The sequence below is a fragment of the Acipenser ruthenus genome, chromosome 8, assembly GCF_902713425.1.
Source record: "Acipenser ruthenus chromosome 8, fAciRut3.2 maternal haplotype, whole genome shotgun sequence".
Classification (NCBI taxonomy): Eukaryota; Metazoa; Chordata; class Actinopteri; order Acipenseriformes; family Acipenseridae; genus Acipenser; species Acipenser ruthenus.
In genome coordinates, this window is record NC_081196.1 from 47,066,371 (window position 1) to 47,080,598 (window position 14,228).

The window sequence follows — 14,228 nt, forward strand, 5'->3', positions numbered from 1 at the left end:
AGAGAGGCCCTCTAAGGGTTTTCAGTGGCAAATTAATTTCTGTTGCACATTCTTTTTCCTTTGAACGAAATAGCAGAAGATTCAAATAAAGTGGAATTATGAAAATAGATATTAAGTCATTCATAAAAAAGTCTCCAAAATTGGTTCATATGACTAAATCACACTAACCTTAAATGTAGTGCAGTCCTTAACAGAAATGACAACTCTACTTATTTACCCACAAATTAAACAACACAGGTCCCCAACCTCTGTATTTGACACACCCATCTATAACAAATAAAATAACTGAAGTGTCAGGGACTTACCTATACTGGAGGTGTAATCAGTAGCGCCAAAGATCAACTCAGGTGCCCTGTAGTACCGCGAGCAGATGTAGGACACGTTGGGCTCTCCTCGGACCAACTGCTTTGCACTGCAATCAAAGAACATTCCCATTATAACACTACAGCCAAACAAGGACAAGATTACCATGTAAATACAAGCATGGCTATAGTTTGGTATTTTTCCACTATCCTGAGGCAAACTAACAAGACCTTCCCAGTGTACTTATTCTTTTCTCCGTTTTATTAAACACCTTCACTACCAAGGCACACAGTAAGCTCTGTTGCATGCTTCAGGCATCCTGAAAAAACCAAAAGACTGGTTTAAATAGCCTTCAAAGCAAAAAACAGGGTTTAGATCCTACTGTAGCTGGTCAATTTCTTAAATACGGCTTCTTAAATGAAACTGCTCAAGGAGCTATCTTTAAACAATGCTAAAATATCTTTGCCATCATTCAGTATTAATCAAGGATGCTGCATAACCAAGGAAGTTCCACTGCTGAAATAGAGATGGCAACTTCTCCTTGACTGAAATCGTTTGGCATGTATTCAGGCCCAAGAACCATGTTATGCTAGTTTTGCAGGCTGAGGGTTTTAAACAGACACCCTCAGGACAGACAACTGAGTATTTTATTATTAGAAAATCAAAAGTACTGTCCATGCAAAGTGTAGTTGTGCTGGTCCACAAAGACACGCAGCAGGAGATGGTATATATGAAATATACTATACAGCCACAGATCTGAGCTTACACAATACAGAAAAGGTAAAAAGAAAAAAAATCAATCAAATATTCTCTCCCATTAACTCTGGTGTGCATCTCAATGTTTATTTTTATATTTAAAAAAGGCATATTTATTTTTTGCATAGCTCTGTACAGCCTGTACCAAAAGCCCTCTAACCCTTAACAGTCTAGTTCAGAAGAATTATGTGCAGAGTGGAGCTGTAAGGAGTCTCTATAGACTACACGGCAACTAGAATACTTTGTTTTCCTTTGCAGAACTCATTTTCAAAGCAGTCTTAAGGAAGTTGAGTGATGTGCCCTTGGTAAGGGAGTGAATTTTTGACAGAGGTGGGATTGAAACCCAGGATTTCCTGAAATTACCATTAACCCTTTCAACTCTAGACGTAAAAATGAAAGTGCAAGTCAGGTCCCAGATTTTGGTCACGCTTTATTTTAAGAACCATTTTTTTTAGTTTATTAACTGTTAAGCTCTTCATAAACTAATGTAAGAGACAATGTTGTGTGATGCATTGCCATTAGAGATTGTGTGAGATGAGGTTAAAAGCTCTATAACCACAAATGCAGACGAGCCTGGCTCTTCTGTACTGTGGTTAATATACACCTACCTGATTTAATTTGCTAAACATTACTACACTAACAGTTTAAACCAATTTCAAATATATAATGGACTGGGAATTGAGAATCCATAGGGCTCTGATGTTTGCAGTTTTAGCTGGCCTATTATATATTAAAAACAGAAGAAAGTTTATAAACGAGAGGAGGCCATTCAGCCCATCTTCCTCGTCTGGTTGTTAGTAGCTTATTGATCCCAGAATCTCACCAAGCAGCGTCTTGAAGGATCCCAGGGTGTCAGCTTCAACAACATTATTGGGGAGTTGGTTCCAGACCCTCACAATTCTCTGTGTAAAAAAAGTGCCTCCTATTTTCTGTTCTGAATGACCCTTTATCTAATCTCCATTTGTGACCCCTAGTCCTTGTTTCTTTTTTCAGGTCAAAAAAGTCTCCTGGGTCGACACTGTCTATACCTTTTAGGATTTTGAATGTTTGAATCAGATCACTGTGTAGTTTTCTTTGTTCAAGACTGAATAGATTCAATTATTTTAGCCTGTCTGCATACGACATGCCTTTTAAACCCGGGATAATTCTGGTTGCTCTTCTTTGCACTCTTTCTAGAGCAGCAATATCATTTTTGTAACTCGGTGATCAGAACTGAACACAATATTCTAGGTGAGATCTTACTAATGCATTGTGAATTTTAACATTACTTCCCTTGATTTAAATTCAACACTTCTCACAATATATCCAAGCATCTTGTTGGCCTTTTTTATAGCTTACCCACATTGTCTAGATGAAGACATTTCTGAGTCAACATAAACTCCTAGGTCTTTTTCATAGATTTCTTCTTCAATTTCAGTATCTCCCATATGATATTTATAATGCACATTTTTATTGTCTGTGTGCAGTACCTTACACTTTTCTCTATTAAATGTCATTTGCCATGTGTCTGCCCAGTTCTGAATGCTGTGTAGATCATTTTGAATGACCTTTGCTGCTGCAACAGTGTTTGCCACTCCTCCTATTTTTGTGTCGTCTACAAATTTAACAAGTTTGCTTACTATACCAGAATCTAAATCACTAATGTAGATTAGGAATAGCAGAGGACCTAATATTGATCTCTGTGGTACACCACTGGTTACCTCGCTCCATTTTGAGGTTTCTCCTCTAATTAGTACTTTCTGTTTTCTACATGTTAACCACTCCCTAATCCATGTATTTCCTTGAATCCCTACTGCGTTCAGTTTGAGAATTAATCTTTTATGCGGGACTTTGTCAAAAGCTTTCTGGAAATCTAAATAAACCATGTCGTATGCTTTGCAATTATCCATTGTCGATGTTGCATCCTGAAAAAAATCAAGCAGGTTAGTTAGACACGATCTCCCTTTCCTAAAACCATGCTGACTGTCTCCCAGGATATTGTTACCATATAGGTAATTTTTCATTTTGGATCTTCTTATAGTTTCCATAAAGTTTACATATAATAGAAGTCAGGCTTATTGGTCTGTAGTTACCTGGTTCGGTTTTGTCTCCCTTTGTGGATCGGTATTACATTTGCAATTCTCCAGTCTGTCGGTACAACACGTGTCAAGAGACTGTTGCATGATCTTGGTTAGCGGTTTTGTAAATAACTTTCATTTCTTGGAGTACTATTGGGAGGATCTCATCCGGCCCAGGGGAAATGTTTATTTTAAGAGTTCCTAGTCCTTTTAACACTTCTGCCTCTGTTATGCTAAAGTTATTTAAAACTAACAATTAACAGAAATTATTATTATTAACATGTTTATTAGCAAGTTGCTAATAGTTATACCAATATAAATAACCATAATTTAAATTGCTATTTTAAATCCTGAAATTGCTATAAAATACTATTCAAAATAAAATAAAATATACATTATATAACATTTTTCATGAGCCCTTTAAGCCTCTGTGTGCCAGTAAAACACAGTAAAATAAGCAAGACACACACACACTTGATGTGTACTTTATTTGACAGAAATATTTATTTGAAAAACAAATCACACGCAATAAATATATATATTTATATATATTTTTTTAATAGCAGCACATGCAATGAACAATAAAACCATTTGTAAACAGTATAGGCTAATACAGACCAAACAAGATTTCTAAATACATATATTTAATAGGAAAATACATTCTAGATTTGTGATGAATAAAAAAAGAAAAGAATAAGCTCTGTAAACAGTAACATGCACTCTACTACTACTGGACACACACTCGTTGGTGCGAGCACACAGAGGAATGGAAACGCCTTGGAAGCATACCGAGTGTACTCCTCTATTGCTGTATACGTCCGTGCAAAATCAAAAGGATGGTTTCGGCTCCAGGTCCTCATCTTCATCACAAAATAAAACGTCCTGGTTTTCAAAACACCCCGATGACGCATCAAAGTCATCTTTACTTCTGGTGTCTCAATCAATCTTGTATGTTGACATATTTAGTTTTAGCAAGTTATACCAATATAAGATAAAAGTAAAATCAAGTAATAGTGCAAATAAACTGTACCAAAATTTAAAGAAAATACTATATATACACCTTTAGATCGCCAATGGTTTGCTGCTGCATCTTCCAGTTGATGCACTCGCAGATGAAAGGGATGTTGCGCGAAATGTGACTGAACAAAAATGTCACCAGACAAACCCCCAACCCCCAACCACTAACCCCCCTGACTGCAAAACAAGCATTTTACAGGTATGGCAAGTGCTTTGTCTTTTGATGCACCTGCGTATGGCCTGGAGCTGAAGTGGTTAAAATCACACTCTGCAGATAACGAGTCTGTCCCTTACATGCTCTTTCAATATATTTTGTCTGCTAACTAACATGCAATAGTTATATGTGCCATCTGGTTTGCAGTGTTTCCTGAATGGATCATTTAAGAACAGTATTTTTAAAATCCTATGCAAGATAAACGCAAGGAATATTCTCATTTAAAAAGTATTGAAATATGGCACAAGTGAAAATCAGCAGCGAGTAGGAAAGAATTACTTCAATAACATTCAGCCTATAGGCATTAACAAACTGAACCTCAAAGCCTTCCTTTAATAAAAAAATACAAGCATTCAGGTATATAATGGAAAAAACAATGGTGCTGTTGGCACCGGGGCAGAGCACTGCTCCAGGTTCCCTTACCTTCCGAAATCACAAAGCTTGAGCACTGCCGTTTCAGGGTCGAGCAGCAGGTTCTGTGGTTTGATGTCCCGATGGCAGATTCCAAAGGAATGGATATATGCTAAACTCCGGAATAGTTGATACATATATAACTGAAATGAGAAGCGAATGAGGACATTAAAAATGCTGAGCATTTGTGCAAAAACTAAAACATGAAAGACAAAAAAAAATAAAAATAATAAACACATGCAATTATCGATTTCATTTTGGGTTTACCTGGGCTAAAAGTATAGGGCTACTTTCAGCATCAAACAGTAGCACTATTTCAGCTTTCAATTCCACAAAAAGTTACATGTCTTAATGAAAGTGATATCAGCCAAGGCAGTGCATAGATGCAAAGCAGGCTCACTTAAAAAGCCGTGTACCATGTAAACATCAGTCCTGCAATTTCTGGCCCACATTATGTGCCATAGCTGCCCCCCCCCCAAAAAAAAACGAAACAAAAAAGAATGTGTCTTGTTGGTGCATCTGTGTTACTCAAATGCACAAAAAGGAAAGGGGCGCTGCCTACAAGCTTTGTTATGATCTTACTTCCTCATCAAAACGCAGCAGGAAATAAACAATGCAGACTTGTTCACTTCCCCACATTTCTGCAAGTATTGTAGTGAAATAATGCATCCAGTTTGATGTGCTACTGGATAGTCACTCCAGAGTCACCAAATTTAAATTATTTTTTGATACTGTACATACCAAATAGTACAAGATGATATGCACTGTCAACTGGGAAACAAAGGAGGGGCAGAGATGCCAATGTGTTTATTACCTAGGTGCACGTGACTGATGCTGCTTGTCATGAGTAAAAAGAGTTGAACCAGGCTGACAGTACCAACACATTCTATTTACTGTACTGTAGTCCTGTCCAGAACACTTCAGCAACCAAACATGAGGCTTTAGACTCCTGTGTTCCAAAGTAATAACATGCTGCTAATCCAATATTGTATGTCACTTAATCTGAAAAAACAAGCTAGGTTAGAGATAATTAATTCTCCTGTCCTGCTTAAGTTTTAATTACAATATATACCTGGTTATGAAATATTGTAATCTATGTACAAGCTTTTAAATTTTCACAGGAGTAAAATACTGAGACCCAGGAGATCCTGATTCATGGGTGTATGCAAGTTAACTGCAGAGTGGTATACTAGCATCACAAGCATGCCAGAAAGTCAATGAAGCGAGGCATACACACTACAGTAAAACATATAGAAACTGGCATCAATCTACTACATATATCATTTAATGGTTACAAATATCTAGGGCTGCAACAAAGGGTAGGCTACATTTTGAACTTTGAAGGTTCGGAACACATTACCGAAGGAAGGTTCAAACCTTCGATGGTACTCATTTGCATAATTTACTGGTGACGTCACCATAGCTACTTGTTTATATTTGATTGAAAATCCTATTATTTACAGGTAATCCATATAAATGGAATAAAACAAACAAACATTCACATGTAGTTTAAAAATATGTTACATAGAACAGTAATCATGTTTTTATAATGTAAATAAAAATACACGTTTATTTACATGTAATTGAGCCTGCTTGTGATCTACACAGTAAGCTTGCATTGCAGCAGCACCAACTGCAGCGGACAAAGCTTTATTTACCATTCACCGTTCCAAGCAGGTTATCAGTCACATTTTACTACTAATAAAATTATTAATACGGTACTACTAATAAATATGAAGCATGTCAAGTGACCCCAGAGATTGGTTATGCCTCCATGATACGAGTCGCTTGCACAGTTTGCATTCAACTTTTTTTTTTTTTTGGTTGTCTGGGCATTTAACAAAAAAATCCCAAACAGCAGAGGGGTTTTGAGACATTTCTTTAAATATAGCTTACGCTATACAACGCTTTGTTGTCCTGATGGCGAATTAAGAAATTAAAGGTTTGGCTCTGGATAACATGCGGGGAGGGGCGGACTGTGCTCAGTTTTCGAAATTAAAATGTGTTATCATATATTTTGTATGTTTCAAACATATTCTACCATAGCACTTCTCTTACACTGTCTTGTACACTAGATATTTAGTACATATTTTACTGATGCACTACAACCACTAGAGGTACGAGCCCACTGCTTTGGATACTACACCCTGCTCCAGTTGTACGTAATGTATAACGATGTGGCAGCGGATTTTACTAACAACTTTTGTTTACGTAATATGCATTATACAAATCAAAAGATCGAATTGTGCGTGCAAGTGGCATGTAATGTGTGATTTATAGTATTCAGTGCCAAACAGTTTCTATTAATAGGAAGAAAAAATAAAAAAAGTGTGTGAACCTGTCTGACGAACCTTCGAAGGTTTAAAGCAATCTTCGAATCCCTGGCTACCGAACAAACCTTTGAACACAGCCCTACAAATATGACATCAACTCTAATGATTAACTGAATATTAAATATGCAGATTTTGTTTGGTAAAGCCCTTCATCTTACCCGTGCAGTTCACAGCGATTAAGGACCCAGAGAACAGACTAATAGATAGCACTAAAACGCACAGCCATTGCCAAGAAATGAAGACAAAAAGCTGTGCTTCTAGCAAGCTAGACATGACATACAGTAGTTTCTTCATGAGGAATAGCCATAATGGTTTCAGAATTGAATAGTGACACAAGAACACTTCCATTACCAGCCAGTGCTTCAGCTTTGGCAGATTCCACTGTTTGTGTGGGAATAGAACATTCACTGGAGAAATTAAGTCATCACCACATGACAATAGCCCTCAATAATTCCTGTATCACATCAATCAGCTCAATATTTTAAATGATATTCAGGTAACTGCTCTGAGCAGTTTGTTTCTTTGACATATAAAAAAGTGAACTGTTATGTCTACCATTTAAACCAGGTACTATGATAGCTCAAAATGACAATACTGCAGGTGCACAGGTGGCTAAAATAAATAATTCATTTTAGAGAAAGACAAATAATGTAGCTGCATACAGACCACACATTCACTGGACAATTTTAGTATAATCACACTTCTTAGAAGGGCTCTCTGCCGTTACCTTCACATAGATCATGGGGAGGGTCTGTTTTGCCCGGCTGTAGTGTCTGGCGACTCTATATACTGTCTCAGGAACGTAGTCCAGCACCAGGTTCAGATAGACTTCATCCTTCTAAAAAGAGAAAAAACGCATGCCAAAGTTAGTTGGACCACATAAGAAAGTCTGTATGCAATTAAGAACAGAATCAAGTTGAAAATTAACAGCTGCAATGTTGCAGCCATGTTTCTTTCGTAACTAGAACAGAGTTTAACACAGAGCTGATGAGCCTTTCCTATTCCACTAATTCAAACACAACAAACATCCACCCTGCTCTTCCTGTTTATTTCCCTCCCCTCAAAAAAGAGCCTTGAGCAAAACTCAACTTTGAGAAGAATGCAAAGTCTGATATTTTTTCTAAAACTACAAGTTCCAAAATACCTTGGCTCTTCTACAGATGTTAGAGATTTGATTCAGCAATACATGTAGCTCTCCTGACTGAAGGAAAATGTTCAAAACATTTCCAAGTCTGTCAAAAGGGGAACTTTTTTGGCCCATATAAAACAAATCATTACATCAGTGAACTGACAGGCCTCACACTTTCTACCACAATTGGATCAGGACCCCTACTGTGTTGCTGGATCATTGAGTTCAAAGCCCCAGCGCTCACAATAAGCAGAATATATTCAGTGCGTCAGCTGTACTCTAGACAGTTCAGCGGGGCAGACCAGGTGATCCATCTTGTGGACTTGATCAGAGACAGTTCCATTTAGTTTGTCAGAAATGCCAGCACACGACTGTCTACTTTAAAAAGGAAATAGTGTACATGTTGCTTTAAGGCTAATGTTTAACAAACCAAGGTTACATGTCCTTCACCTACACCTTCCCCCACCTTTAATACCAAATGCATTTCAAAGTTAAGTTAACAGAGAACAGTAGTTACAACTTGGAACCACGTAGCTTTCAAAGTCTGGTTTTATTAAAGAGATTTCATATTGAGAGGAAGAATTATGCAACTTTCACTCCAGGGGTCAGAATTTGCCGACAGTCTTTTTTCCCTCTCCGCACAGGATAAAGCAGTTCTAATTGGCAGCCAGTTGCCATGCTGATCATTCCAGCGTGCTGAGGTATAGCGTGGTGGAGTAATCCTTGGCTGTCTTGGGGCTGCCAGGGTAGGCTCAGCAACAGCAGGTATTGATGTGCAGTGCAAGTCTCTGCATCCACATACTCAATGTATAGCAGTGGTGACAAATACGTGGATCAGGATCCACTAGTGGATCTGGAGAGATTTTTGGTGGCTCTTGGGGCAAATCTGAACAAGCATCAACACATAAGCTATGCATAGTTTTAACAGGGTTGATTGCATATTTAAAATACATAATTCCTGACAAAGAATACATACAAAGAACATTAATTCCAAACAGTTGATGGTGCTAATAACTGTACTCTGACTTCCATACCTCAGTAACCCGAGCAACAAGCTTCCTCAACTCATTGGTTCGTAGTGTACAGTTGCGAGTTTGTGTTTGGTGGTTTCATTAGAACGCTTTGTGGTGCAAGTTACAAAAGATAGGGGAGAGCCTTCTGTGCCTTCCAGTAGTACCGATTTGGATGAAAATATCCCAGCTGTTTCAAAGAAGGCGAAGCTGGCACCAAAAGCGTAACCATTAATGAAAGGTGGGAGCTGGAATTTGCCGTTATTTTTGGTTCCACATGCGGCTGTGGGAGACTACGTTTTCAGCACTGACCGACCTGAAGTTGAAAAAGCGCAGAAAGCTTTCTGATCAAATGTGAGGCTCAGCTTTGTTGTGCTGAAACATCTTTGGAGATGGAAAAATGGTAAAAACCAAAGCTTGCAAAAGTTCACACAAAACTTTAGGCAATTGTGCTTTTTATGTGTTTTTGCAGAAAACAATAACGGGACACATTTGTCTACTTGACTAAGATGTTTAATTGTAATAAATTCAAATGTTCATTGTTACTTTTATGGGGTGATTTTTATTGTTAAAAAATGTCACAAAATACTCTTCCTCCGATAAATACTTTTTTTTTTTTTCATCCTTTCTTAAAGTTGAAAATGCGGATATTTTTGCGTTCTGATTTTTATTTTTACTTAAATGGGAAACCATAACATAAGGAATAGTCTTACACAGTTTGATCTCAAATTTATTTAAATGTAAAGGACACAGCTACAGAACTATGCAGACCTCTATTGTATTTGCGACTAAAAAGGGATCCACCCATTGAGTATACTTAATTTCACCTCGCAATATTGGTCCAGAAAATAAATACATTTTAAATGTTGTTTCTAAACAAAACCAGGTACGTTTTCAACCAATCTTGCCTCATCTCAGGAGAGCTTAGATTAAAACTGTTGTATCAAAATGTTTACTCAAAAAAAAAAAAAAGTAAATATAATTACAGCACTAATAAATGTATTGGTGAACAGTCCAGTGTAACACCACCATGCAAACATCATGCCCATGCTTCCATTCATATTGATGGAAAATACTGTACTGTTACGCAATGGGTTATTTATGGAATACATTCACAGAAGCACACTCAATTTACAGCTGTGCAGTGACACAATCCATTCAACAAGTTACCAACACGTTCCAGGCACATGAAATCACTCCATGTCAACTAAGACTGCTGCTTTAAAAGACAAGTCTATTGTAATTTACTGTAGCTTGTTTTTCAAGGAGTCTTACATGGCATAGCGCTGTGGATTTAAAAGTCTTAAAAGAATGTTTGTTGAAATTTACAAGTCACAATTAGTCAAAAGGTAGAAAAAGCAAACAGAGTGATCATGGGTTCAAATCCTACCTCAGCTAAAAGATTTGACCTTGGTCTTCCAACAGTAACGGTCTATATGAAAACCAGTATGTCAGTAACATACAACATCCACCCTGGCTGTACATTTGAAATTAGAGCCATTGGTACGATGATCAGGACATATATAAACAGAATGTACAGCATAGTAGAGAGTAAGGCATGGCAATGCAATGTTTAAATCACAATCTTCTCCAGATTTGTGCAAAAATGGAAGTGTGACAGACGGCTGGATTAGGTAGCATTATAATAAAGTTGTCTGATGTTTAAATATAAGTAAAAAAAGATGCTTCACTGACAGCAGATAAAAGCTTTAATAGAAGTAATTCTGCTAAACCTGTGCATCTAACATTCACTCTGCTCTTTGCAGTGCTTGTTCTATTTTTTCTCTGATGTATCTTGAGTTGTATTACGTTCACTGGAAGAAACCAAAATGCGGATGAAGCTTTTTTTTTTTTTTTTAACTGGTTAATACGAGAGGAATATTTGCAAGACATAACATGAACAAGAGAGAGACTGGGGTACATTGTTACTCTGGGCACGTGGGGTCTCAAATGCAGCAAGTGAAAATAACGTAGCAACAAATATCAATAGATCATTTAATTGTATTTAATCCACCAAACTAGTTAATTATGAAACTGCTAAAAAAAGGTAAAGTACATGGCTGCAGATTCAGAACATACAAACCACCAAGATGACTAGAAAATTATCTGAAATCTCTCTTTGTATTGTGTGCTACAACAGGGGGTAGAGGTGGGGCGCACAACTCCGTCAGGCAGTTCACACAAAATAGAGAACCTTGCTCTGATCTAATACATCAGTAGGAAGTGCAGCAGTGTGGAGTAGTGGTTAGGGCTCTGGACTCTTGACCGGAGGGTTGTGGGTTCAATCCCCAGTGGGGGACACTGCTGTTGTACCCTTGAGCAAGGTACTTTACCTAGATTGCTCCAGTAAAAACCCAACTGTATAAATGGGTAATTGTATGTAAAAATAATGTGATATCTGTATAATGTGAAATAATGTATAATGTGATATATTGTAACAATTGTAAGTCGCCCTGGATAAGGGCGTCTGCTAAGAAATAAATAATAATAATAATAAGTGCGGTGGCTGCATCTGACATGCAGGTCAACAGGGCTACTGATTTTCAGCGACCGCGGAAGTGGGCATTGTGAATGGAATTAGGCATTGTTCTCCTCACAACTCCAGTTTCCTTGTTTTTTTTGCACTACACCCAGCAAAGTTGTTCATTCATCGTGTGACTTCACTGAAACTCAACATGGCGACTGCACCAACAAAGAAGAAAAAAAAAAAAACAATGTTTCAGAAAAAGACAGCTAAAACATTTTCTGATTACCTATAGGAGGATGGTGGGATACTATTCTGCAAATGTTGCTGTCATTCGAGTAATCATGTACGAGTCGATACCATTAAACGATCACATTGCCAATCAAACACGTAGAGAACATCAAAAAAAAAAAAAAAAAAACCCGGCAAAGCACTGCATTCATCTATGCTGAAAAACTTAGAACCAAGGTACTGCACTCAAGATGAGGCTTTCTCAAAGTAAGCTAAATTAATTGCATATGTCATAGTTTAGTTTATTTATTTCCACTCTATCTGCATTTAATAAAGCTATAATTTGCAATGTTAAACCATTATCGTTTTTACATTAATTATTATCTGGACGATGAAGAAACAAGCGCAAGGCTATTTTTCTAAAGGAAATGGATCACTATCTGCTAAGAAATAAATAATAATAATAATAATAATAATAATAATAATAATAATAATAATAATAAATCCCACTAACAAGCCTCCATCCTGATTGTAATCTTGTTTTAAATCTTGCAGGCGGAGTCTACAATAGAAATGTAGGAATCTGCTGTCACTCAATAGTTGGGGCGGGTTTAAAGTATTCAGAACAAATCAATGATAGATACAAGTGAGGAAGGCAGGACATTGCCCAGCAGCACAGGGAAATGTATTTATTATTATTTTTGTAGTAGGTTTTACTTATTTTTTTGGGAAAAGGGTAAAGTCAACGTGAATAGATTCACAGTTTTTCCGGTGTTTATTGGCTACCCACCAATTTAATTTTTTTTGTATCGGGGGTGTTTTATCGGGTTTTAACGGTTACACCCGAAAATCAGAAGCCCTAAATATAATGAAGTATTTCTGCTTATTTTAATGCCAGCAATGAGCCAAGTGATGTTTATAAACATTGTGATATGTAAGTGTCTTCAGGTGCTTTACTTACTATTACAGCAACAAGAGTCTAATTGAAAAATTTGGCTTTAAATTTTAAAAAAAATAAAAAACATAGTGGTAATTTATAAAATGTACTAATTTTAAACTATCAACATTATAAATTTATGTTCAAATGCCATATGAAATGCAGCAAAAGGTAAATAAACAAAAAAAAAAAAAAACTGAAGTTTACTGTATCAAGTTGAAAAAAGTAATTTGTGAACCCCAATAATTAAACCAAGCCACTCCAATCGTAAGGTGCCTAAATAAAGTTTTGAGTTAACACAAACAGATTTATCGTTTTGTTGAATCTACTTTAGCAGCCACATCTATCCCAGATATAAAGACATTATCCTGTTGAAAAACAGTAGTAAATATAGTGTGGGTTTTGTACTAAAGCAGGGTCAGTTTATTTCTCAAACTAACCATTTTAAGAACGGTGACAGCAGAACGCATGTTAATACTTGGGACTGTAATTAGGAAGTGTACTCCTGAGGAACAAAAAATATGAAGGGAATTAAATTATTTATTGCAGTAGAAGGGCACTGCAGCCATAATGGCCGTGAAGAGACCATTTTGAGGGACATTGCAGCAATTGATCAGGACACCCACAGCAATCGTCGCATGGCAGGCGTTAATTTCAACCCCTGTGATCGGTATTTAAAATAGGACTTCAGAACAGAATGAATTCCTGCAAAATATTTTCACTTTGCTCTAAAATTAGCCTCTGCAAGGGGATGACTCATCAATGACACATTAACCCGCTCTGTTGTTCAGTAAATAAATAATTAAAACCTTTAATTGCCTGGATCAGCTAGACCAAGTCCCAGACAAACAGAATTCTCGGTCTACTCCTGTTGATATTTCGGTTTACAGAAGAATTTCAGCAAGCTACGCATAAAGCTAATCGTTCCCTGGTTTTACTGAGAGCTACAGTAACTTGTATACAGAGAGGAAAGCTCAGGACAGAAACACCTTGGACAACTTTGCCATTTAAAAGGAAATTCATTTAAATCCCTGTATAAGCAATGTAGTTCAAAAGATGGGGAATTCATTATGTAATGTAAAATATTAGGAAAAACATTTTCATTTTAGTTCTAATAGTAGCAACTTCATTTTTTTTTTTTTTAAATTCAACAGCATATTAAAATGCAAAGACATCTGTTGTCATTTCTATAGCTCATGTCTGAACTTGTGTGGAGCAGTAGTGCTGAATGTGAAACAGATATTCAGCATTTCATACACTGCGACTGTAGATCATCAGCTGACCTCTGCCATGCTTCAATGTCAGTGCTAGTGTAGCATTCCTGGTTCCCGCAGGCAGGCGCATCACACAGGGCAAGGCAATCCAC

At 37.0% G+C, this 14,228-nt stretch overlaps 1 protein-coding gene across 7 annotated transcripts in view; it reads right to left on the reverse strand.

Annotated features, from left to right (window-relative positions):
• LOC117407370 (glycogen synthase kinase-3 beta) overlaps window positions 1-14,228 on the reverse strand; it is a 68,398-nt gene that overhangs the window by 14,710 nt on the left and 39,460 nt on the right. For all 7 annotated transcript variants that reach the window (XM_034012341.3, XM_034012342.3, XM_034012343.3 and 4 more), the window contains exons 4-6: window positions 7,819-7,929; window positions 4,771-4,901; window positions 306-412 (exon numbers count right to left, since the gene is read on the reverse strand). In XM_034012341.3, coding sequence (XP_033868232.1) covers window positions 306-412; window positions 4,771-4,901; window positions 7,819-7,929 — 349 coding nt within the window. The remainder of the gene's footprint in view (window positions 1-305; window positions 413-4,770; window positions 4,902-7,818; window positions 7,930-14,228) is intronic.